The sequence below is a fragment of the Choloepus didactylus genome, chromosome 1, assembly GCF_015220235.1.
Source record: "Choloepus didactylus isolate mChoDid1 chromosome 1, mChoDid1.pri, whole genome shotgun sequence".
Lineage (NCBI taxonomy): Eukaryota > Metazoa > Chordata > Mammalia > Pilosa > Megalonychidae > Choloepus > Choloepus didactylus.
In genome coordinates this window covers 194,893,289-194,919,322 of record NC_051307.1, presented here as the reverse complement: position 1 = coordinate 194,919,322, position 26,034 = coordinate 194,893,289, and the positions used below count along the sequence as shown (strand labels likewise).

At 34.9% G+C, this 26,034-nt stretch overlaps 1 protein-coding gene across 8 annotated transcripts in view; it reads right to left on the bottom strand.

The window, feature by feature from the left end:
* Positions 1–26,034, bottom strand: part of NKTR (natural killer cell triggering receptor) — a 58,991-nt gene that overhangs the window by 12,234 nt on the left and 20,723 nt on the right. For 2 of the 8 annotated variants that reach the window (XM_037848105.1, XM_037848113.1), the window contains exons 3-11: positions 18,182–18,256; positions 17,224–17,331; positions 16,675–16,719; positions 14,839–14,926; positions 6,061–6,090; positions 5,385–5,530; positions 4,150–4,372; positions 3,345–3,500; positions 324–411 (exon numbers count right to left, since the gene is read on the bottom strand). In XM_037848105.1, coding sequence (XP_037704033.1) covers positions 324–411; positions 3,345–3,500; positions 4,150–4,372; positions 5,385–5,530; positions 6,061–6,090; positions 14,839–14,926; positions 16,675–16,719; positions 17,224–17,331; positions 18,182–18,256 — 959 coding nt within the window. Of the gene's footprint in view, positions 1–323; positions 412–3,344; positions 3,501–4,145; positions 4,373–5,384; positions 6,091–9,083; positions 9,112–14,838; positions 14,927–16,345; positions 16,374–16,674; positions 16,720–17,223; positions 17,332–18,181; positions 18,257–26,034 lie in introns of those variants that run through there. The other 6 variants (XM_037848131.1, XM_037848135.1, XM_037848121.1 and 3 more) reach the window with 6 other exon arrangements.

Sequence of the window (26,034 nt, the reverse complement as noted above, 5' to 3'; positions counted from 1 at the left end):
TGAGATTCAACTGTAATCCCACATAAAATTTTCCTCTTCAAAATCCTAGCTCAGATTGTTCAGCATATTAAGATTCCTTAACATACTCACTGATTGTTTCAATGTTCATTTCACACTTAATTAAACCATACAAAATCAGCAGTATAGTCTGATCTAATAGGAGTGCCTTCCTATATTATGGGAAATATTAGGGAAAATATAACTATTTCCTAGAACTGATTTTGGATTACACCTAAAAATAAACCTAGCATTTTACTTGTAGGTAAAGTTAATTTTACTGCTAAGACAAGTAATTTGAAAAAAAGAAGTCTTAACACACATACAATTGTGCCCCTTCCTTTAATTTTCCGCCCAGACTTTGATACAGATGGCTTCTGATCAGTTACCACAGGTGCAACATCAGGAATCTTCCTACAAAAGATTGTGAAGAAAATTAAAAATAAGCAAATCTTACTGAAGTTTTTTCAACGTTTAAATGCAGAATTTATGTCCCTACATAATAAAAAACACTTCATTCATCCAACGCTTTTGTAGAATGAGGCAGTCCACATGGCCTAATTTTTTAAGCAAACCCTTTAAATTGCTAAGACTTAAGAAAAAAAATAACCCAATTGGATAGAAATACATGAAACTATTATATATCTTTTTAAGCACAGTACTACCTTTAAACAAAACCCTCTTTTGTCAAAACAGTGATGTTCTAAGGGAATACTGAGGAATTTCTGACTTTGATTGCTTACTTGTGCTTTGGTCAGTTTTTATAGTTCATTTGTCTCCTCCACTCTAGTATAAGCTGCTACTCCTCCCTCCTTCAATGCTTTTACTCTGCTGCCTTATAGTAATTCTAAGAGTAAAGGTTTTGTGATAGCTTTAGTCCTCCATGCAGGAGAGATCTTTTCATACCTCTGTTTGGGTCTGCTATTATTCATATAATAGCTAACTTATCGAGAACTTACAATGTGCGAGGCATTAGATTAATAAGCATTATGAAGGCATTAGCTCATTTAATCCTTGCAACAACCCATCAGATATGTTTTATCATCATCTCCATTTTAAAGATAAGGGATTTTAAGATTAAGAGGTTAAAAACTATGCCCAAGGTCACAGAGAGAAACGATAGGCTTTTCAAAGTTTCTAGGAATCTGGCCTTCAGATAAAAACAGGGTTACTATAAAAAAATCTTAGCCATAAATTATATTATAGTTTTCTCAGTCTTTTCATATTAAGGTTCATGACATCATTTGATTCTCACAATGAGGTAAGTAGGTCCTCTTGGCAGACAATTAGCCCCATGCTCCTTACGAAGACAAGAGCACTGAATGCCAAATGACTCACCTACAAGTGGTTCAGATAAAACTAATGTTCATCTGGGTTCCTTTTAGGTACTGATCGAACACTGCTGCCCTCTTCCTTGTATAGCATTATGATTTGATCTGGGGTCAGGGGTGGTGGTGGCCCAGAAATTAGTATTTTTAAAAGCTCGTCAGTTATTCCAAGGTATAGCCAAGGTTGAGAAAAAGTGAAGTAGAGGAAGAGTGGAACGCAGCTTCTGCTAAGCATGTTAACTAAGTAAGAATGAGTATAACTGCTGGTAAGTCAGTACGGGGCTAAGCTCACTATCCTTGGCAGTCCTGTTTCCTTCTTCCTTGAATATGCTGAGTTATTGAAGCACACATAATTCTAGCTCCCAAACAACAGAACAACTCAAGGCTCAGAATAAAATAGATCAATCCAACCTTTATATGACACAACTACCAACCAATTATCATTTAAAATAATGCTGCATAAACTACCTTCCAAAGATTTTATTACACGAAAGAGAGCCAAATAAATGTATAAGCAGTATTCAATTACAAATACAAGACAGTAGTATAAAGTATGGAAACAATGCCAGATAACAGGGGTCTGCAAATTTTTTCTGCAAAGAGCCAGCATAAATACTTTGGGCTTTGTAGGCCCAAAGGGGAAAACTAAGGCTGTTACATAGGTACTTGTTATATATAACAAGAGAGAATACAAAGTTCCACAAATGTTTTATTGATGATATTAAAAATATTATAATTGAGTACAATATTTGAAATACAGGTCTACTAATGAGAAAAATGGATTTCCTTCTTTCTTTCTTTTTTGGATAACACTTTGCTTAATTGGGGCCCAGAGATATTGCTCTCTATCATCAAAATAGGTTATAATTGCTATTCATCTGGTAATGCTGATCTGCAGTGAGATTTTAAATATTTCACTTTTAAAAATGTCTTTTTACACATAAAGGTGATATGCATTGCACTTAAAATACTGGAGAGCTGTAACTTTAAAGCAATGAGGGCACCACATATGAACTCTGTGCAACTACTTACTCTGCTCTTACAGCAGGAAAGCAGTCATAGACAATATGTGAATGAACAGATGTGGCTACATGCTAATAAAACTTTATTTATGAACACTGAAATTTGAACTTCATGTAATTTTCATGAATCACAAAATACTTTTCTTCCTTTGATTTTCTGCCTACTATTAAAAAACATAAAACCACTTTTAGCTCATAGGCTGTACAAAAACAAGCAGAGGGCAAAATTTTGGCCCACAGACCCTCATTTGCTGACACCTGCCTGCCATATAATACTGAAACTGACTTCTCACATTCTTTAACCTTCTGAAAGCCAAATGGATTTTATCAATGAACTTGGTGTCTTACATTTTAAAGAGAAGGTTCCCACTTAAATTTATCACAGGTCAGAATTTTTAATATGAAAACATTAGCAAGTTAAGCTATTAGTTCTGTTCATAGAAAAGTTCCTTTACTAATTCTAAACATCAGTCTAATACACAAAATACATTAAGTAATATTTTTCAGACTAAACCTAAAGTCACACATTAGCTTTTCCAATGCAGAGAACTTACCACTGAGGAAGTTAACAAGATTAGTGTATTTATGATACTAAATTATATGACCAATAACCATACAGTTAAAATTTTGCACTGTTCGAGTTTGATCATGTTTTATTTCCAGATCTGATCCAAGGAGTTCACCTAATCCTCTGTTCTAACAATCAAAACTTCATCCCTCTAATGAAAAGCCAAGGTAACAAAATCAGCAGTGAAATCTTTCCAGACCTCCAATGAGTACTTCTTCCCTGACCAATCTGCCTACTCCCCTTTCCCTATGAGTAGAATGTGGATTCTGAAAGACAGTATCCATATGTCATTTGTTCTGATATATCCCAGAGTATCTTTTAAAATGCTTTGCCCATGTGTTAGGCAATAAAGGAGTGTGGAGCTGCCACGAGCCAAGGAACTTCCTATTAGAGAAAGACAAAAATATATAGGGTACTCAGCCTACTTACGGTTCAGGTTCCACAGTGACAACAGGCATATCTCTTCTCAGTAAGAATCGGTTCTCAGGCACTGGAGGAATCTCTTCTGGGCGGACCACAGGCTTTTCTCTTTTAGCATTTGAATCAATGAACTTTTTTTCTTTGGTATTACTCCTTTCAGAGTAACTTAGAGAGAAGGAAACAGGTCACCAATTAAGATGTGTAGTGCTTGCAATTCATAATAATAAAAGCATATAAAATTAGATATTAAAATATTAAAAGTTTTGGATGTTCTTTTTTTATTCTAATTTTTATTTTATTTTTTGGAGTAATGAAAATGTTCAAAGATTGATTGTGGTGATCAATGTACAACTATGAACAACTGATTGTACACTTTGAAGGGTTGTATGTTATGTGACTGTATCTCAATAAAATTGCATTTAAAAAATTATCGAAAGTACTGCCAGCTAACAAGTTTCACTCAAAAGGTTTGTAAATCAGTATTCTCAAATAGAACATATAAAACATCAGTCCTATAAAAATACTAAAATTCTGATACGAAAATTGTCAAATGAGCCTAACTTTTTTTCTTTCAAAAGTATCAGGGATTATTCTCATCTGAAAATTCACAAATCTTTGATATGAAATCTCTTTGCTACCCCAAGATTGGCCACATTTCAGTTTAGGAAAAGTTCCTGAAATGCTATCTTTAGTCAACAATAGGTAATGAAAATGAATTTATATAACTACACATACTTTTCCCATTCCAGGGTGGCTTTTTGTTGTTGTTTGCTTGTTTGTTAAGCAAGACTACCCTGGTGTTTCACACACTCACCCTTTTGGGCTCACTATATGTTTAGTCCTTGGTTCTTCTGAACTGCATGCTTCCTTTCGCCTCTTTTTAGAATGTTTAACTTTTGGCCTCCTCTTATGTTTCCTTCTTCTGCTTCTCTCATGCTCAATTTCACTTTCTGAAGATGATTCTGAAGAGGAAGAGGAATTAGAGGAGGAATCCGAGTCTTCTGAATGAGTTGGCTTCTTCCTTTTTTTCTCAAAAACTTTAAAGAAATTTAACAAAAATATTAATACTGGATTCCAGTACTTACTTTTCAAAGTAAAAGACGTGAAAGTAAAACATGCTTTACATATGGCAAGATAAAAATGAAACCAAATAAACTTTTTTTCAAGTTGTTAATAAAATCTCCTGACAAGATTGTAAGGTAACAAAAGCCCTTGTCCAAATGAAGCTTATATACTAGTTGGGTCAGACAATAAGCAAATAAGTAGTAGTATAATATGATAATTGATAAGTACAAAGATGAAAAAAACAAGCAGGATAAAGGGAAGAGGGTGAGTAGGAAGTAGCAGAAGGAGAAGTTGAGAAGATAATTTTTGAGCACAGACTGAAGGAAGCAAGGCAGTCAGGCAGATATCTGAGTGAAGAGTGTTCCAGACACAGGAAACAGCCAGCACAAAGTCCCTGAGTTCTTGACATCTCTGAATAAAAGCCAATGTTGACAGAAGGCAATGAATGAGGGGGAAGAGGTCAGAGAGACATCAGAGAGCTAGACTATCTAGGGCCTTACTGGCCACTGTAGAGACTTCAACTTTGGCTGATTGAGAAGGGAGTCCCTGGAGGGCTCTGAACAGGATCATAATCTGAAATGTTTTAAAGGAATCACCACCCTAGTTCTGTTAAGGACAGATGACAGAAGGCCAAGGGTATCAACAAGGAGACCAGGTAGGAGGTTACTGCTGCTGAGAAAAGATGATAGGGGACCACAGAAAGAAGCAAAGTGAACACTTACGAGGTTACTGCAATAATACAGGTAAGAGATAATGGTGGTTTGGACCAGACTTGCAGCAGGGAAGGTAATAAGGACAAGCAAGCTGTGACAAGATTTGCTGATGGATTAGATGTAGGGTGTGATATAAAGGCATGAAGGCTTTTGTTATGTCACTTGCATGAGTTTTTTCCACTACTGAAATCTGGAAGGTTATCTTTAAGTTATAGTCTTCAACAATGCTTTATTTGTATCCTAGCTTACTCCACCCTAAAAAAGCTCTTACCATCTTTTGTTGATTTTGTTGCAAGTACCCCACAGTCAATAACTCGCACATCTGCATAAGGTCTGCTTGCAGCATCAGTTTTCAGATTTTCAATTTGTTCAATTACTTCAAAACCAGAAATAACTAGTCCAAAGACAACATGCACGCTGTCACAATACAAATTCAAGAAAGAATTAGTTTGATGATAATTAAGCTATGAACAGTAAATAAACCAACAGTTATAAATGACATGTCCACACACTTGAAAATAAAGCCACAGTGTTTGATGCATGAAGCAATTAGAAGGGAATTAGAGTTTGGAATCTGCTTCACAAAAGGAAGCAGCATCAACTAATCAAACTGGGTCTCAATTTTCTACCTTTAAACAATGGTTCTTAACCATTTTAGCGTAAAGAGTCTGTTAAAAGTCAAGCGCTTTATCAATACTCAGAATGTCTCCTACACACAGGGACACTCAAGATTGCATGGCTGAAGCCATGGACCCAGGTTAAAGACCCCTTCAGTGACATGAGAGCCACTGGGTCTCATGACCATTGTACCCTGTGATCCTCAAGGAAGAGTTTGGCTATGAGAGGTTAACCCAGAGACCAAGAGGATTCACCCATGGTCCAATGTCTCTTCTTTATGCCTGACCACCCAAATACCTTCCCAAGGTAACAAGAGCATTAACTCTTACCCATCCAGGTGTGGAGCAGGTTTTGTGGTACTGTACAATAAACATCAACACAAAGAAGATGGCAAAAACCAGGTGTTCAGGTGAAGAGAGCAGAAGGGTTTAAAGCACAGCATGTAGAGAACAAAGAGGTAAAGATAAAAAGATAGGGGAGAAAGTTAAACGTGATATACATCTGAACTTAAAAAACCTTAAAAAATGGCAATAGCAGCCATTTTATTGATAAAAACTCAACATTATAATGAATTACAAAATCAAATGTATTGTTCCAATACTGGAAAGACTACATATACATATTCAATACAACTGATCTGAACTGACTTACGGCCACGAATATACATTACAATAAAGTTACTCGCCAATCTAAAACAACCAACAAAAAGCAAAAACAAAAACATATTAAAAAACTCAAAATGTATCAAGATAATTTATCAAGAATAAAAAAGCATCTATCATTCTGCCCTACGGAAAGAAAAGTGTGATCAATACCTGCTCCACACACTTAAATGAGTTCTTCTCTATTTGTTATTTCTCATATTTCTCATACGGAGTCCATCTGCATCTTTAGGCAGGCAGATGAAGGTGGGCTTTGGGAGTCCTGTCTTCAGAACTTCCTGCCCTTTTCCTTCACCCAAGGTCACTCACAGCAATTTTGAAAATGCAATAAGGTAAAAACCTTCAATCTGCCAATACTTTCTGACAGCAAGTAAGCAATGATAGATAACACTGTAGACATTTTAAATTTCCATGGTCCCAGAAAACACCCAACCAGCTTCTTCTGTAGCCCCAAACCATCAGATAGTCACTCTGGGGAAGCCTACAGGGGTGCACTGGGTTAAGATAATCTCAACTCAAGCTGGTTTTCCTACAGCATTTTCATAGACCTTCACACTATGTGAACTGCAGTGGAAAAGATTCAAAAGCAGAACTATACACTACAGCATCTTAGTTTATAAGAATGAGAAATAAGATACTTGAGAGAAAAAAAGGTCAATGGATACCAGGTCATATTAAAGCATTCAACTGTACTAGAAGGTCCCATATAAATTTTTATACTCATTTTAAGGCAATTCTTAAGGCATGTAAAGTCAATAAAACACAATTTTAACCTTCACAACAATGCTAAAAATCATTATTCTAAAAGGAATTGTAACGCTTATACTTACATTAAAAATATTTAGCTCAGTAAGAGCACTACAGAATTTTATTTAAAAAATCAAAATGTCAAGAAGTTCTAAAATTTTAAAGGAAATTTTGACTTTCAAAACCACAAGTCTCAAATTTTCCTTAGAAGATTGGGAAGTGAAAATTCAAGCTAATGTAAACATAAAAATGCATAAAAACAAGCAGAGGAAAGAAAGAGAAAGAAAAAGAAAAAGAAAGACAGAGAAAGAGAAAGAGAGAAAACCAAATCTAGCAAATTGGTGAGCCACCGATGCATAAACCATTAAACCAGCATAAAAAAACTATTTTGGACAATAAATAACTTTAAGATAGAAACGTGCTTCCAATAATTATAAAACTTTACCAAAACACACTAAAGACAGGAAGAAATTAGTTCATAAGCTAGACAGCGGTTCCATTATACGAAAGATGTATGATTGCTTTTAAAAGGTAAAAGTACTCTACAATGTTAAGGGATCAGTTTCAAAAATGCAGCAGTGAAAATAATGAATGGTTTACTGATTAAATATATTCCTCCTCTTTCTTTGATCCTTTCTCACAACTTTTCGTATCTCCTAGTAGTGGGGAAAACCCTAAACGTTTTTCTAAAACACACAGAGCCCAATTCAATTTGCCATCCCAGCTAATAGGAGTGCTACAAAAACAAACTATGGCAAACCTTTAGAGCAAACGTTGAGATAGACATTCTAGTTAATTGCAGTGATGTAGCAACATAATACTTGAGACTCAATTTGAGGATGGAATAACTAACTATCTTCACAACAGATTCATGCTTTTTTTAAATTCAAATAAAACTGAAGAATAAACTTGAGTCTTTTATTACAGTAGTGAAGAAAGCAAACGAAGACAGGAACAACACTTTCTTTCAAAGACAACTTTCAGCCAGCCTCTGTGCCTAGACCAATGTGAATAATTAAGTCCGTTACTCACATCTGCAATTCTGGATGCAGAAATGCAAATCTATACTTTAATTGGGATAGATTATATATTACGAATACTGAAACTCTCTTAACAAAAAGGGGTTCTTAGCCTACATTCCAGGAGTAAAAATGCCAATGTAAAGCAGCCTTACTGCCACTGTGCTGACATTAGACATGGATAAACAGAGAACAATGACCAAATGGGGTTACAAAAGGGTAGAGGGAAATGCTATGCTCAGTCTAAGCTATTCAATTCTACTAAAACGGGCAAAGGGATCTCATCCCACCAACTCTTAATTGTATTACTCTTTCAAAACTATATATCTGCTTAGAGAACTGTGCAGTTGTGACATATGCTCAGTAAGTTAAGACCTTATAAAGGCCAGAGACTATCATAAGTGTGTACGCTTACACATGCTTATGTAAACATACCTAAAAGGGGAAGCAACCATAAAGAACATTTCAAATTATAAAAACGTTACAATCTTATACATTCCCATTTTCTCCTGTCACAAGAGAGACTGATTTTTCCAGTCACCCCCACCCCTGAATATATTTTAAAAACATATGTGCAAGTGTGTATTTCTAAATTTTTACACCATTATCAAAGAAGCTTTTGGTCTTATACAGAAATAGTTCTGCACCGAAATGAGATCTAAAACCATTATATAAAATATAACCCCATCTCCCCACCAGAAAATATGTAGAAACTTGATAGAAACAAGCCAGTGAAATTAAACTATACTTCCTAGGATTAACCATGAACAATAAAACACACTTGTTTTACATGGTCTGTGGCCATACAGATCAAGCAGAAATTTTTTTTCTTTTCTTAAAATGATTCAATGCACATTACAATAGGATTAAAGAGATAAAGGCAAAGAAAGAAAAAGAAAGAGCCTTAGAGTAATGAAACATTACCTTTGGAGCGCACGGTGTAACACTCTTTCTGTAAATTTTACACAAAAATGGCAAGAAATAAATTGTAATACACTTTTAAGACAAGACTGAATCTATGTTTTAATATCAATATAACTTTGAAATTAAATATTTTCAAGTTTTATGCGAAGCAAGAAAGCTTTTAAAATGGAGGGCTCTAAATTTTCTTTCATAGGATATGAGGTGAATTATGCTTAAGAAAAGCATTGTAGTTGAAGTGGGAATCTGCTCAGACCCTTAATATTGTTAACACTAGAGTGTCAGTAATAGCTATTAACAAAAACTTACATTTCTTTTCACAAGTTCCAGAAATTAGCTAAGATAATTAACAACTTTCTCAAACAGAGAACATGTATCCTGAGTACATAAATAACTATAAAAATCTGAATGTCCAGAAGCAGTTACTACCAGTCCAAAGCAAAAATTTCAATGGAAAAAACTGGGAGAATTCAAAACAAACATAAAACTTCAGGGAATGTTTTCACTAATTCACTTCAAATAGTTAAGAAAATTTTATGTTTAGATTTGCAACCCCTCTCCCACAATCCCAATGGACCACTATCAGGAGTTAATGAGCAAATGTTTAGACTATAGTTACTATTCATTGCCATTAAATACACTTTGTAGTTGTTAAGTTACTGAAAATAATAATAGTAATAAAATAATAAAGCAGTATACCTAGAATTTTAGGGATCTTCTCAAGAGGATAAAAAGGCAGACAGATGAAAATATAAAGAGTAGGCTGTCAAATCTTGGCCACAGTACTTTCTTTCCCTTTCTAATCTGATTTTCCGTATTATAAACATCTTTTTTTACCCCAAAGAATACAGGCTGCCCAATAAATTTTAACAGTATTAAACCTTAAACATATCTATTACTACTCAGCCCCCAAAGCATATTATACAGTAAACAAAATTCTTTACAGGGGTTTTAGACATAGTAAATCTTGAAATATTTAAAAATAAGTTTTAATATCCTGCAGAAACATTAGTATGTATTACTTTTGAAAAAAGAATATCATTTTTCAAATAACGTGGAGTTTTCAGATTAATGTTGTAAGAAACGTGACTCTAGATATAAAGTAGTATAGAAGAGGGAAATAAAGATAAACCTATTTCTTTCTAATAATCTAGCCTTTAACATGACATTTTTTCTCTTCAACTCATGAAACTATGATTGCATGCCATCATGGAAGAGGTGCCAAATTGTACACAATGACAAAGTTTGTGAAAAGGCAATGGCAATTGAACAAGCCACTTTACAATGTTCTACCTATGTGTTCCAAAAGTCACCAAAACAGAAGAGCTCTCTAAAATTCAGCATTCAGTTTAACACAGTACACACTAAACACTACTATGTACAAAATTTCTTTCAGATTAACAATCACATGGTCACATAAACACCAAATAATATTATGACTGGATGTTAGGGATGATGCTTGGTATTCAGAGAACATAGCTTATGGTTAAGTTTCATGAACATTTTGGTTCATGAAAAATCTTGGAAATTAACATATGAAGATGTAGTTACAAAAAAGAAGGAAAAATGCTAAATTTTTCAAGTTATTAAAACTTACTAGCACTTCTTCTCATGCAAATTCATGAATGTGTAGGGGAAGCATTCATACCCAAATCTACTCTTTCGCTACCCAAAATATAACCCCTTAAAACCAAACCTGTCTCTCCACACCCCTTGCTCTGCTACTCTGAAATGATACCACTTCTTTTCCACTCAGGTAAGAGGCCACTTGCAAGTCTGATTATTAAATGCCATAGAAAATATCCTAGCACTTTTTAGGACCCCTCCCCCCTTATTTTGCTATTTATGACTTTTAAAATGTAATAAATGCTTTTTGTATGAAGTTCAAAGTTTGACCTTTCTGTATTATCTTGTTTTTTCTTATACTTGTATAATTACTCCGACTACTATCAGCAGTCAGTGACAGGGACTGTTCTCCAAAGCTCTGCCCCATGCTGTGACACAGGGCCTGCAATGACTAAGAGCCAGAGCTTCTTTGTGGCACCTTTCAGACTGATGAAATTACGCAGTTACAACTATTTCTGGTAGGCAAGACAATGTTTGTAGTAAACATACTCTTAGAAACTTAGGGTTACTGTACAAAACAATTTCTTTCTTTTATGTCTACACTTTCATACCATAATATATATCTTTGGAAGTGGGGACAGTTTGCAAATAGAGAAGGAAAGACAAAGACTAGCCAAGGTACACAGGAAACAAAACTAAAACCAAGACTTCCTGACAGCTGGTTTAGGACCCAACCCCAGGAGAAAAGTTATTTGAGTGAAAGTTATAAACTACCTACCTAATCTTTTTAGTCTCTATTTTATGCATTATCTTCTTTATCTTTTGGATGAATGTAGATAAAAACAATGAACATTAGAATCAGAATATAAACTATAATTACTCATAGCCAAAGACCAAAAAAAAGTGTCCCCAATGTCATTTTACTTTGCAGCAATGCTTGATGCTTCTGATACTTAAAAGAAATTCAGAGCAGAGTGGTCAATAAAATTACATAGCTTACACTGCACAGCATCCTCTCTCTAGCTATCTATTTATTCCATATTATGATCAAAATCTCTATAAGATGGACTTTACAGTTTTTCTTCCTTGTTTGGCATTATCTATAGAACAAAAAGGTTTAGATGATCTCTAAATCTCTCTCCACTCTAAGAATTTATGATTCTATAGCTTTTATTGTGGTTTCTTCCTAGCTTCTGCCTTAAAATAAATAAATAAAAAGGACAAAATGACTAAACATCAAATGACTAAACAGAGTTAACCTGATAACTTTGGTCCCAGGTATCTGAATGACTTCAGAAATGCCTCTACATAAACAAACCATATTTCTTCAGTGATTTATTGGGATAATGCCATATATCACTTATTTCATGTTTCTTGAACAATACTATCTCAAAAAGAATCAATTTTCTTCTATACAGGCTCCTCAACAAAGTCATTGTGACTAATACTGTATTAGTTATTGCCAAAATTGCACATAGAAGAAAATCTGAATTTCATGGAATACGTAATTATTCCAGCCAAAGAAAGCAATTTATGTAAAATTATGTTTAATAAAAATGATGTATGCCTTAGGAAAGGGTAGGTATTAAATGTGTAAGCAATGAAGACAATAGTTAATGCACAAAGCATAGGAATCCTTGAGGGATATTTTGCCAATACCCCACAGCAAAAGCACCAAATTTACTCCTCAGGTACTGTAGCGTAACAGACTGATTAACATAAAATACAAATTCAGTTTTAAAAGGATGTATTCAAAGTCCTCATTAAGCCTGTAAAACAGGCAATATAAAGGCAGTTCTTGGCATGTTTCCATCCATTCTTACATTATCCTTTCTTTTTCAGATACCAGAACTGCTGTTCAAGGTGCCATGTGAAGACCTGGGGTAATAGGGTAAAAGGCAGGAGCCACTCTTGTGAAGCCATCAGATGAGTATGCAACTATCAACTCTTATACTCTCAACTGTTGGAGCTCTTATACATATGACTTGAAGACAATACATTATACTTTCTACTACTTCCATTCCAAAAAGATTTGGACTTGCAAGACAGATATTTTTAAAGATTTGAAAGTGTTCAATAGAGGTTTCTTTTTTTTTCCCCCTATGGGGCACCATTTCCATTTTACCTATCCTTTACATAAAGCAAGGAAATATTTAGCTTAGAAATATGAATGTTAGTTGATTTTATCCTGCAATTCATGGGAACTGACTTTAGCCAGCATAAAGGAAGCAGATAGACACAAACACTTCTTAAAAAAAAAAAAAAAAAAATCGGAGATAAGGATTTGTGTGTGTAAAAATGCTCAATTACTTCCAAGACTGTCTTTAACTGCCAACTCCTTTCTAGAAGTAAATTTCAAACTTAAGGCAGAAATTTTTCTTTCAATCACAAGTCCATAGTGATTTCAGTGCCATCTATGCTTAATCAGGAAAACAAGTTCAAAATGTTTGATCCTAATTTATCAATGTTAAAATTTTCATTTGGCATTCTATGTCAAAAATAGCATTCCAAATTAAAATTATGCCAGGTAGTGGCCTTAATTTTGTTTGATATGAAACATTTCTAGAAAAGACTTAAGAAGTACTAAATAACATAAAAACCAGATTTTTTGAAGGTAGACTCTCATATACCGGAATTTAATCAATGTATATAGGCGCACTAGTTGTATCTCCAACATTTTATAAACAAGCTAATCTCTATACTGGCAAGAAGCTGCTGCTACCTGGTACATAAAATTTTAAATGTACTGATATTAAAAAATGAAATCAAAAAGAAACTTTAGAGCCCTCGGATAGTAGCTTCTTGACCAATAAATCATTAGTTTATCATGTTCACAGTTCAGATAAGATTAAAAATGGAAATGGAAGACCTCAATCAAAGAGTAAGCAGACCCTATAAAGTTACCATGAAAGAAGTTTTTCAAAAATTTTCCCACTAATTTTGGCCCTTAAGAAGATTAATAGAAAAATACACAAGTAAAAGAAATATTACTAGAAAGAAATATTTAATAATCAAATATTCTGTGGGATTAAAATAAGATATGGGAACAACTGTTTTAGATCTTCTTTCTTGTATAACTCCAAGTATTATCATCTTCTCCACCAGCTTTCCATTTTTAGGACATTCTTAAGAACAGAATGCCCCTTATCTGAACGTTATCAGATCATGTTGGAAATCTATTTTTCAGACAAATTTAAAATATGAAATTTATTTTACATGAACAGTTTACTCCTTTAAAGACAGGGAAGCGCCATTCATACTCATCCGTTCAGAAAGATGACAAAGAAAATTTTCTCTCATAAACCATAAATCAAATATTTCTCTAACATACACAGCAAAACTACAGAGAGTTACTTCCAATTAAATGCATTAAACCTCATGCTGGACCATTATCTTTCACATTTCCTATCATGGGATTATAACAAAAATAGGTTTTGGAGTAGCTTTAGATAAGAATATAACTATAAGTATGCCCAAAGGTCTTATTTAGAATCTCCAGACGAGAAATGAGCATGTATGTATAATGATGTTTGCTTTTTAAAAAGCAATTTCAGCATTCTGAAGTTTCTGGAGTGATAATCTCATTATTAACTGCAGTGGAAATGACAGCAACATTGGGTTAATTTAACTAGGCACAGAGGTTGAGTTTTTAAAATTGCTGGCTCAACAGCAAATCACCTATTTTTATATATCTCTAAAGAACATCAGAAAATAATGGTACCTCTCTTAAACTGGCTCAAAGAGCATCAGTAAGATTTAAAAAAAAAAAAAAATCAACCATGTAATGGTTTACTCAAACCTACTGCTTTCCATGCCAGGGGTGCATCTACTCATTTATATGAATAATTTAAAATAGTCATCAATAGTTTGTGTTCCAATCTAGTTTCAGTAAAATGAGCCCCCAAATTTGGCAACAGACAAAACCAATTTCTTTTCTTAAGATGACAACGTATTTTGAAAATAACGTATCTCTTCAAGTTACATCTTTTAAGTTCCATTCTTCAAATCCAGGATATATGATGAATGCTGAGGTGCTTCCATCAGAGCTCACCAGTACTACAGCACTAGAAATCAATAATAAAGTCCAAGTTGACAGAATTCTACCATTAAACTTGGTTTAACTATACCATCTTTCTCATGAACAGCGCTTCTCTGTTTAAGAAAAGCTCAACTCTGAATTATGCCTACTCACATGAAAAACTGGGAACCATTGGTATGTTTCCCTCGATTTGCCATTGACAAAAGGAACGCTCTGTCATGTTTGAGAATAAAGTTTTCATCTGTTTGAAGAAAAAACAAATTCGTCAGTCTCCAATTATTAATGCCAATTTTAAAGTGTAATGTTTACAGTAATAAATAGAAAGCAAAGGATGGAATTCCTCTTCTGGTCAGTACAGATACTTGACTGAATACTTAGAAAAAAATTTAAACTAATAGAATAACAAAAGCAAAAAAAGACCAAAATGTACTAATTAAAGCCTTGAGGAGAAGAACATATATTTAATGCTTTATACAAACAGCCTTAGAACAGTCACTTTTAGTGGTAACATACTTCGGCTAAATGGTGTTTAACCTATTAACTTTTCAAGGAAAACTAGTAAAGAAATTTTAGAAAGATCTCTATAGTAAAGCTCATTTCCTCCAAATTGCCAATTATCCTGTCTAATACACTACTCATGGCACAAATTTAATAATCTTTTTTGTATTTAATTTCTATATGGAAAATTCATTCATTATTCAAATAAATTGAAACTAGACTATGAGAGTAAAACAATACTACATAAATTAAGTTGTAGGGATATGCCTAAATTAAATTAAGTTGCAAGTTCCTTCTAATCAATAAGATCAGAAAATTATCTAAAGAAGAAAGCTCTGTAAAAACAAAAATTTTAATGGCAAAATACAATTTTAAGATGCACAGGTATCTGCCACAGAGAGCAACCATATTAAAATGGCCTACATCATTAGTTTCAAATTGCTACATGTTAAGGGAACCAGCTAACCAGCTGTTTCCTCCTTTCTCAAACAGAAAAAATCTGTCTTAAAGATTACTTAGAGATGATGTTAATTACAGTAGAAGTATCTTGAAAACTAAGTCAAACTTACTTTTAACATTCATACAAACAAACCTTTCTTTTGAACAAACAGAAACATAGAAAACTTTAGAAAGTAATTACCTTGGGAACAGCTTCTGAAAAAGAGTAGTAATCCATTTTTCCCCAAAAGAAATATAAAAAACTATTATAACACTGAAGCTATCATAGTGTTAAAACCTAATTAATATTGGATCCCACTACAACTATCTGCAACTGACTTTTCTAAGGCTTTTTGGGGCAAGTGCAATAGTTAGATTTATGTAAATGCTAATACTATAGGAATAAAACACGATCATATAGTTCTAATATAAAAAAAGAAAACATACAAACCTTTAGAAAAAAGGGAATACCAACTTTTATTCAAACAAATTGCTTGTTTAGGAAAAAAACACAACTAGATTCTTTTCCCTGATGTGGAACAAAAAACCCATAGGGAAAAGAAAAAAAGATACAGATGGAAGTATGAAATAATATACAGAATTTTCCAAGTTGTCAAGCAATATAGATATCCAGCCACAACCTGACCAGGCTGTCCATAAATTTATTAGGAAGGGTGCAAAGGAACAGAATTGGAATTTGTGTTACTGAGCTTTGTTCTCTTACCTTTTCATTTTGCAAAAGACCACATTCTCTATAAACAAAAGAATATGTTGACAGTTTTAGGCAGGAAGATAGGAGTTTTCATGTATATAGTTGCCTAACCTCCATGCTGAAAGTCATGTTTAACCATAAAGTTAGCCTTAATTAATCTTGTCAATTAATTTATATTATAATATAATTTATCCCCAAATTCATGCAAATAAAGAATTTTCATGCAGCATTAGTTTCATGCAAAAAGTGAACTATAAGTAAACCTCTTTTCATTATAAATATATGATCAAACTTGCTTCAATATCACAACTGAACAAAGACCACAAAATATTAAGCCTTACCTTTAAAATATCCACCGTAAATTGATTCTCCACCTTTTCCATTACCTGTAAATATTGAGCTACATTAAACCACAGTGAACATTCTAAACACAGTTAATATATATAGAAGTCAAATTACTGTTCATGGTTTCAATTGGCTAGAGAAACTAACACCTTGTAATTGCTGCAGGTAATCAAAACTTTAAGAGTCCTAAATCAACCTGATCTTTAAAATATAAGACAAATCTTATTACAGTATACACTACTTAAAAATGATGTCCACAACTCACTTATTTCAAACAGTAATTGTAACAACAAAATTCTAGAAGAACAAAAGAAACTGGACAGTTCATTCATTGTAAGGGAAATTTGCCAGGTAATTATATTACTAAATATTACTAAAATAAATAGCACACGACTCATGGTCAACAACATTCATTCATCCAACAACTACTACGGACCATTTAATATTTCCATCGTGCTCTAAGAAATACGATATTTATAATTAAAAGTAATAATGAGATACTGTAGAAACTGATAGGTTAGTAGGAACATAACTTTTAGCTCTACCTTCACTGAAGTCCCCACCCTGAATCATAAAGTTTTTAACGACACGATGGAATGTAGAACCTTTATAACATAACTTCTTCCCAGTTGTTTTCCCAAGGCCTTTCTCCCCTGAGAAAAAAAAAGAATTAAGTTCAGCTACACAAACATCCTTCCTCAAAAGAAACAACCAATTAACACTTTGTCCAATACCCCCGTACCCTGGGCATTGTAAGAGATATAAGAAGTAAACGGTGTGACAATTTAAAAGAGACCAAAATTACTGATACAAAGCAGCATATAAATGTTAAATTGTATGGTTCAGACTCGATGTGCTACAGATCAAGAAAGATCACAGAAACTTATCATTCTAGTAAAATAATGGAATTAAGAAGTTCATGCAAAGATTGTGTGTGCATGTGTGTATCCAAGTAATGGATTTTAAAAATTTAATTTGCTTTCTATTTTTAAAATAACATTATAGATGTTTTTCCTCCCCATTTTTTCTACATATTTAAAATATAAATTGCATTGCTTCTCGCCTTTTGGCCAAGATCAAGTGTAGTAAAATATAAATTATATCCAATTATATATAACAGAACATTTCATTATGTTTTGGCTCTCTACCTTCTAACCCTAAATCCCTTATGGAATTTGGAATGCTGAATTTGTTCAGAGTATTGAAATTTGTAAAACTCTATCAAGACAAAGCAGTTTTAAATATGCTTTTATTTTATAAACTATAATGTGTAGAGTGGATTTTATTACATATTTGCTTTTTTCATGTTTGTGATCGTTTATCTCTCTTCCTTTCCCCTCAAAAAATGCTTCTCTGATTTCATACTGAAGTCAGTGCAAATAAGTTTTATTTGCAAAACTCATTTCACAGACCATTATTTTTTCAAGAAAATAGCTACTGTTTTTTAAGCAAGGTAATACTGTCAGCCATGACTCATTAGAAATAATTTAATAATTCACTTACCCGAGCATAGGCAAAGGAAGTTTTTGCAAGTTTTTGGACATATGTCTGAGAAGAGCTGAAACATAATACGACCAACTGAAATAAAATATATGGAAAAAAAACTGTAAGCAAGCTGATTAAATATACCACATTTTATACGAGAGAAAAAAGAAATAATGAAATAGTAAATTATTAGATCACTTTCAGTACAGTCCCCTACATAAACTAATAGTCTTAAAAAATATCCTTAGTCATAGTTGTTTAATTTATGCTTGGACTCCTCCAGTGATGAGGGCATATTATATCTCAAGACAGTCATTCTGGTCAATAATGTTAAAAGAAAGTTCTTCTGTCCTATTATTTCCAGCTTTCTACCTTTAAGCAAGACTGTTAAGAGCCAATTTTCTGAATTTAACCAACCACACTCAAAACTCATGTTCTATTCCCTGAGTAAGCAGAAAGAGAATAGGCTATGGTTCCTAAAACAAACAAACAAAAAAACTCCTTACCATAAAGAGGCAATGAGAGGAAACAAGGCTGCAACTTTATACATAACATAGAGAAGTGGTACACAAACTTTTTGCTCTCAAAACTTCAGAGAACAAACTCTTAGAAATTACTGAGCTTTTGTTTATGTTTATTTTGAAAACAAGAATACACAAAGCACACATTCCATTAGCTGTCAGAGCTATGACCTCATCACATATCATGTAATCTCTGAAAAGCTCCACTGTACACTCATGAGAGAATGAGAGTGCAAAAGGCAAACAATATATCTTAATATTATAAAAATAGTTTCAACCTCACAAGACCCCTCTCAAACAGCATAAAAAAAGAAAGTTTTTATTATAATCACACTCCTGAATTCCTTTCTTCCTTATTCTATAAACTCTTTTCCATTACAAACATTTTTATTTACTCAAAAGGACTTAGAGAATAAATCAAAATTAACTGCAATACTGGCACAAGAACAGACATATAGACCAATGGAACAGAACAACAGCACAGAACGGAAAAAAATTTTGGAAACCATGTATCTGATAAAGACTTAATATCCAGAATATATAAAGAACTCCTGAAACTCAACAACAAAAAGTCAAACAGCCCAATTAAAAAGTGGGTCAGGCACTTGAAAAGACATTTCTCCAAAGAATATATACAAATGGCCAATAAGCACATGCAAAGATCTCAGTATAATTAGCCATTAGGGAAAATGCAAATGAAAAACATGAAATACTATTTCATACTCACTAGAATGGCTATTCTTAAAAACAAAAAAAAAGACAAAACAAAATGGAAAGTAACAAGTGTTAGAGAGGATGCAGAGAACAAGAACCTTAGTATATTGTTGGTGGGAATGTAAAATCGTGCAGCCATTATGGAAGACAGTTTGGCAGTTCCTCAGGAAGCTAAGTTTAGAATTACCTACCATATGACGCAGCAATCTCACTTCTAGGTATATACCCAAAAGAACTGAAAGCAGGGACTCAGACAGATATTAGCACACCAATGTTCATAGCAGCATTATTTGCAATAGCCAAATAGTAGGAAAACCCAAGTGTCCATCAGTGGAAGAAGAATGGATAAACAAAATGTATATACATACAACGGAATATTATTCAGCCGTAAAAAGGAATGAAGTACTGATGCATGTGACAACATGGATGAACTGTGAAGACATCGTGTTAAGGAAATAAGCAAGACACAAAAGAACAAATATTTTATGATCTCACTGTTATGAACTAATTATAATAAGCAACTTCAAAGAGTTAGAATCTAGAATATAGGTTACCAGAAGATAGACTGGGGTTAGGGAATGGGGAGTTGATGCTAAATTTGTACAGAATTTCTATTTAGGTTAATGGTAAAGGTGTGGAAATGGATTGCGGTGATGGTAGCACGTTATTATGAGTGTACAACAGTGCTGAATCAGAGGTGAATGTGGCTAAAAGGGGAAACAAGGATGTGTATAATACCAGAATAAAAATTAAAAGATAGAAGTTTTAGTTACTCCTCCAGGAAAGTGGGTAGGAAGCCAGGAGCTGCGTGGACTGGACACCGCAGAGCGATCTGTCTTTGGGCATACTTCATACAACACTCATGAAAACGTGGAACTGCTGAGATCAGCGAAATCTGTAAGTTTTTGCGGCCAGGGGACTCGCGCCCCTCCCTGCCAGGCTCAGTCCCGGGGGAGGAGGGGCTGTCAGCTCCGGGAAGGAGAAGGGAGAACTGCAGTGGCTGCTCTTATAGAAAACTCATTCTACTGATTCAAACTCCAACCATAGATAGACTGAGACCAGACACCAGAGACTCTGAGAGCAGCCAGCCCAGCAGAGAGGAGACAGGCATAGAAAAAAAACAACACGGAAAACTCCAAAATAAAAGCAGAGGATTTTTGGAGTTCTGGTGAACACAGAAAGGGGAAGGGCGGAGCTCAGGCCTTGAGGCGCATATGCAAATCCCGAAGCAAAGCTGATCTCTCTGCCCTGTGCACCTTTCCTTAATGGCCCTGGTTGCTTTGTCTATTAGCATTTCAATAACCCATTAGAGCTCTGAGGAGGGCTGTTTTTTTTTTTTTTTTTTTTTTTTTTTTTAAATCCTTTTTGCTTTTTCTAAAACAATTACTCTAAGAAGCTCAATACAGAAAGCTTCAAAGAATTGCAATTTGGGCACGTCAAGTCAAGAGCAGAACTAAGAGAGCTCTGAGACAAAAGGCAATAATCCAGTGGCTGAGAAAATTCACTAAACAACACAACTTCCCAAGAAAAGGGGGGTGTCCGCTCACAGCCACCATCCTGGTGGACAGGAAACACTCCTGCCCATCGCCAGCCCCATAGCCCAGAGCTGCCACAGACAACCCAGTGTGACGGAAGTGCTTCAAATAACAGGCACACACCACAAAACTGGGCGTGGACATTAGCCTTCCCTGCAACCTCAGCTGAATCTCCCAGAGCTGGGAAGGTGGAGCAGTGTGAATTAAAAAAGCCCCATTCAGCCATCATTTGAGCAGACTGGGAGCCTCCCTACACAGCCCAGCAGCCCAGAACTGCCCTGGGGGGACGGCACTCACCTGTGACATAGCACAGTCATCCCTCAACAGAGGACCCGGGGTGCACAGCCTGGAAGAGGGGCCCACTTGCAAGTCTCAGGAGCCATACGCCAATACCAAAGACTTGTGGGTCAGTGGCAGAGACAAACTGTGGCAGGACTGAACTGAAGGATTAGACTATTGCAGCAGCTTTAAAACTCTAGGATCATCAGGGAGATTTGATTGTTAGGGCCACCCCCCCTCCCCGACTGCCCAGAAACACGCCCCACATACAGGGCAGGCAACACCAACTACACACGCAAGCTTGGTACACCAATTGGGCCCCACAAGACTCACTCCCCCACTCACCAAAAAGGCTAAGCAGGGGAGATCTGGCTTCTGGAGAACAGGTGGCTCGTGGACGCCACCTGCTGGTTAGTTAGAGAAAGTGTACTCCACGAAGCTGTAGATCTGATAAATTAGAGATAAGGACTTCAACTGGTCTACAAACCCTAAAAGAACCCTATCAAGTTCAGCAAATGCCACGAGGCCAAAAACAACAGAAAATTATAAAGCATATGAAAAAACCAGACGATATGGATAACCCAAGCCCAAGCACCCAAAACAAAAGACCAGAAGAGACACAGCACCTAGAGCAGCTACTCAAAGAACTAAAGATGAACAATGAGACCCTAGTACGGGATATGAAGGAAATCAAGAAGACCCTAGAAGAGCATAAAGAAGACATTGCAAGACTAAATAAAAAAATGGATGATCTTATGGAAATTAAAGAAACTGTTGACCAAATTAAAAAGATTCTGGACACTCATAGTACAAGACTAGAGGAAGTTGAACAACGAATCAGTGACCTGGAAGATGACAGAATGGAAAATGAAAGCATAAAAGAAAGAATGGGGAAAAAAATTGAAAAACTCGAAATGGACCTCAGGGATATGATAGATAATATGAAACGTCCGAATATAAGACTCATTGGTGTACCAGAAGGGGAAGAAAAGGGTAAAGGTCTAGGAAGAGTATTCAAAGAAATTGTTGGGGAAAACTTCCCAAATCTTCTAAACAACATAAATACACAAATCATAAATGCTCAGCGAACTCCAAATAGAATAAATCCAAAAAAACCCACTCCGAGACATATACTGATCACACTGTCAAACATAGAAGAGAAGGAGCAAGTTCTGAAAGCAGCAAGAGAAAAGCAATTCACCACATACAAAGGAAACAGCATAAGACTAAGTAGTGACTACTCAGCAGCCACCATGGAGGCGAGAAGGCAGTGGCACGATATATTTAAAATTCTGAGTGAGAGGAATTTCCAGCCAAGAATACTTTATCCAGCAAAGCTCTCCTTCAAATTTGAGGGAGAGCTTAAATTTTTCACAGACAAACAAATGCTGAGAGAATTTGCTAACAAGAGACCTGCCCTACTGGAGATACTAAAGGGAGCCCTACAGACAGAGAAACAAAGACAGGACAGAGAGACTTGGAGAAAGGTTCAGTACTAAAGAGATTCGGTATGGGTACAATAAAGGATATTAATAGAGAGAGGGAAAAATATGGTAAACATAATCCAAAGGATAAGATGGCCGATTCAAGAAATGCCTTCACGGTTTTAACGTTGAATGTAAATGGATTAAACTCCCCAATTAAAAGATATAGATTCGCAGAATGGATCAAAAAAAATGAACCATCAATATGTTGCATACAAGAGACTCATCTTAGACACAGGGACACAAAGAAACTGAAAGTGAAAGGATGGAAAAAAATATTTCATGCAAGCCACAGCCAAAAGAAAGCAGGTGTAGCAATATTAATCTCAGATAAAATAGACTTCAAATGCAGGGATGTTTTGAGAGACAAAGAAGGCCACTACATACTAATAAAAGGGGCAATTCAGCAAGAAGAAATAACAATCGTAAATGTCTATGCACCCAAACAAGGTGCCACAAAATACATGAGAGAAACACTGGCAAAACTAAAGGAAGCAATTGATGTTTCCACAATAATTGTGGGAGACTTCAACACATCACTCTCTCCTATAGATAGATCAACCAGACAGAAGACCAATAAGGAAATTGAAAATCTAAACAATCTGATAAAATGAATTAGATTTAACAGACATATACAGGACATTACATCCCAAATCACCAGGATACACATACTTTTCTAGTGCTCACAGAACTTTCTCCAGAATAGATCATATGCTGGGACATAAAACAAGCCTCAATAAATTTAAAAAGATTGAAATCATTCAAAGCACATTCTCTGACCACAATGGAATACAATTAGAAGTCAATAACCATCAGAGACTTAGAAAATTCACAAATACCTGGAGGTTAAACAACACACTCCTAAACAATCAGTGGGTTAAAGAAGAAATAGCAAGAGAAATTGCTAAATATATAGAGACGAATGAAAATGAGAACACAACATACCAAAACCTATGGGATGCAGCAAAAGAAGTGCTAAGGGGGAAATTTATAGCACTAAACGCATATATTAAAAAGGAAGAAAGAGCCAAAATCAAAGATCTAATGGATCAACTGAAGAAGCTAGAAAATGAACAGCAAACCAATCCTAAACCAAGTAGAAGAAAAGAAATAACAAGGATTAAAGCAGAAATAAATGACATAGAGAACAAAAAAACAATAGAGAGGATAAATATCACCAAAAGTTGGTTCTTTGAGAAGATCAACAAGATTGACAAGCCCCTAGCTAGACTGACAAAATCAAAAAGAGAGAAGACCCATATAAACAAAATAATGAATGAAAAAGGTGACATAACTGCAGATCCTGAAGAAATTAAAAAAATTATAAGAGGATATTATGAACAACTGTATGGCAACAAACTGGACAATGTAGAAGAAATGGACAATTTCCTGGAAACATATGAACAACCTAGACTGACCAGAGAAGAAATAGAAGACCTCAACCAACCCATCACAAGCAAAGAGATCCAATCAGTCATCAAAAATCTTCCCACAAATAAATGCCCAGGGCCAGATGGCTTCACAGGGGAATTCTACCAAACTTTCCAGAAAGAACTGACACCAATCTTACTCAAACTCTTTCAAAACATTGAAAAAAATGGAACACTACCTAACTCATTTTATGAAGCTAACATCAATCTAATACCAAAACCAGGCAAAGATGCTACAAAAAAGGAAAACTACCGGCCAATCTCCCTAATGAATATAGATGCAAAAATCCTCAACAAAATACTTGCAAATCGAATCCAAAGACACATTAAAAAAATCATACACCATGACCAAGTGGGGTTCATTCCAGGCATGCAAGGATGGTTCAACATAAGAAAAACAATCAATGTATTACAACACATTAAAAACTCGAAAGGGAAAAATCAATTGATCATCTCAATAGATGCTGAAAAAGCATTTGACAAAATCCAACATCCCTTTTTGATAAAAACACTTCAAAAGGTAGGAATTGAAGGAAACTTCCTCAACATGATAAAGAGCATATATGAAAAACCCACAGCCAGCATAGTACTCAATGGTGAGAGACTGAAAGCCTTCCCTCTAAGATCAGGAACAAGACAAGGATGCCCGCTGTCACCACTGTTATTCAACATTGTGCTGGAAGTGCTAGCCAGGGCAATCCGGCAAGACAAAGAAATAAAAGGCATCCAAATTGGAAAAGAAGAAGTAAAACTGTCATTGTTTGCAGATGATATGATCTTATATCTAGAAAACCCTGAGAAATCAACGATACACCTACTAGAGCTAATAAACAAATTTAGCAAAGTAGCGGGATACAAGATTAATGCACATAAGTCAGTAATGTTTCTATATGCTAGAAATGAACAAACTGAAGAGACACTCAAGAAAAAGATACCATTTTCAATAGCAACTAAAAAAATCAAGTACCTAGGAATAAACTTAACCAAAGATGTAAAAGACCTATACAAAGAAAACTACATAACTCTACTAAAAGAAATAGAAAGGGACCTTAAAAGATGGAAAAATATTCCATGTTCATGGATAGGAAGGCTAAATGTCATTAAGATGTCAATTCTACCCAAACTCATCTACAGATTCAATGCAATCCCAATCAAAATCCCAACAACCTACTTTGCAGACTTGGAAAAGCTAGTTATCAAATTTATTTGGAAAGGGAAGATGCCTCGAATTGCCAAAGACACTCTAAAAAAAAAAAACGAAGTGGGAGGACTTACACTCCCTGACTTTGAAGATTATTATAAAGCCACAGTTGCCAAAACAGCATGGTACTGGCACAAAGATAGACATATAGATCAATGGAATCGAATTGAGAATTCAGAGATAGACCCTCAGATCTATGGCCGACTGATCTTTGATAAGGCCCCCAAAGCCACCGAACTGAGCCATAATGGTCTTTTCAACAAATGGGGCTGGGAGAGTTGGATATCCATATCCAAAAGAATGAAAGAGGACCCCTACCTCACCCCCTACACAAAAATTAACTCAAAATGGACCAAAGATCTCAATATAAAAGAAAGTACCATTAAACTCCTAGAAGATAATGTAGGAAAACATCTTCAAGACCTTGTATTAGGAGGCCACTTCCTAGACTTTACACCCAAAGCACAAGCAACAAAAGAGAAAATAGATAAATGGGAACTCCTCAAGCTTAGAAGTTTCTGCACCTCAAAGGAATTTCTCAAAAAGGTAAAGAGGCAGCCAACTCAATGGGAAAAAATTTTTGGAAACCATGTATCTGACAAAAGACTGATATCGTGCATATACAAAGAAATCCTACAACTCAATGACAATAGTACAGACAGCCCAATTATAAAATGGGCAAAAGATATGAAAAGACAGTTCTCTGA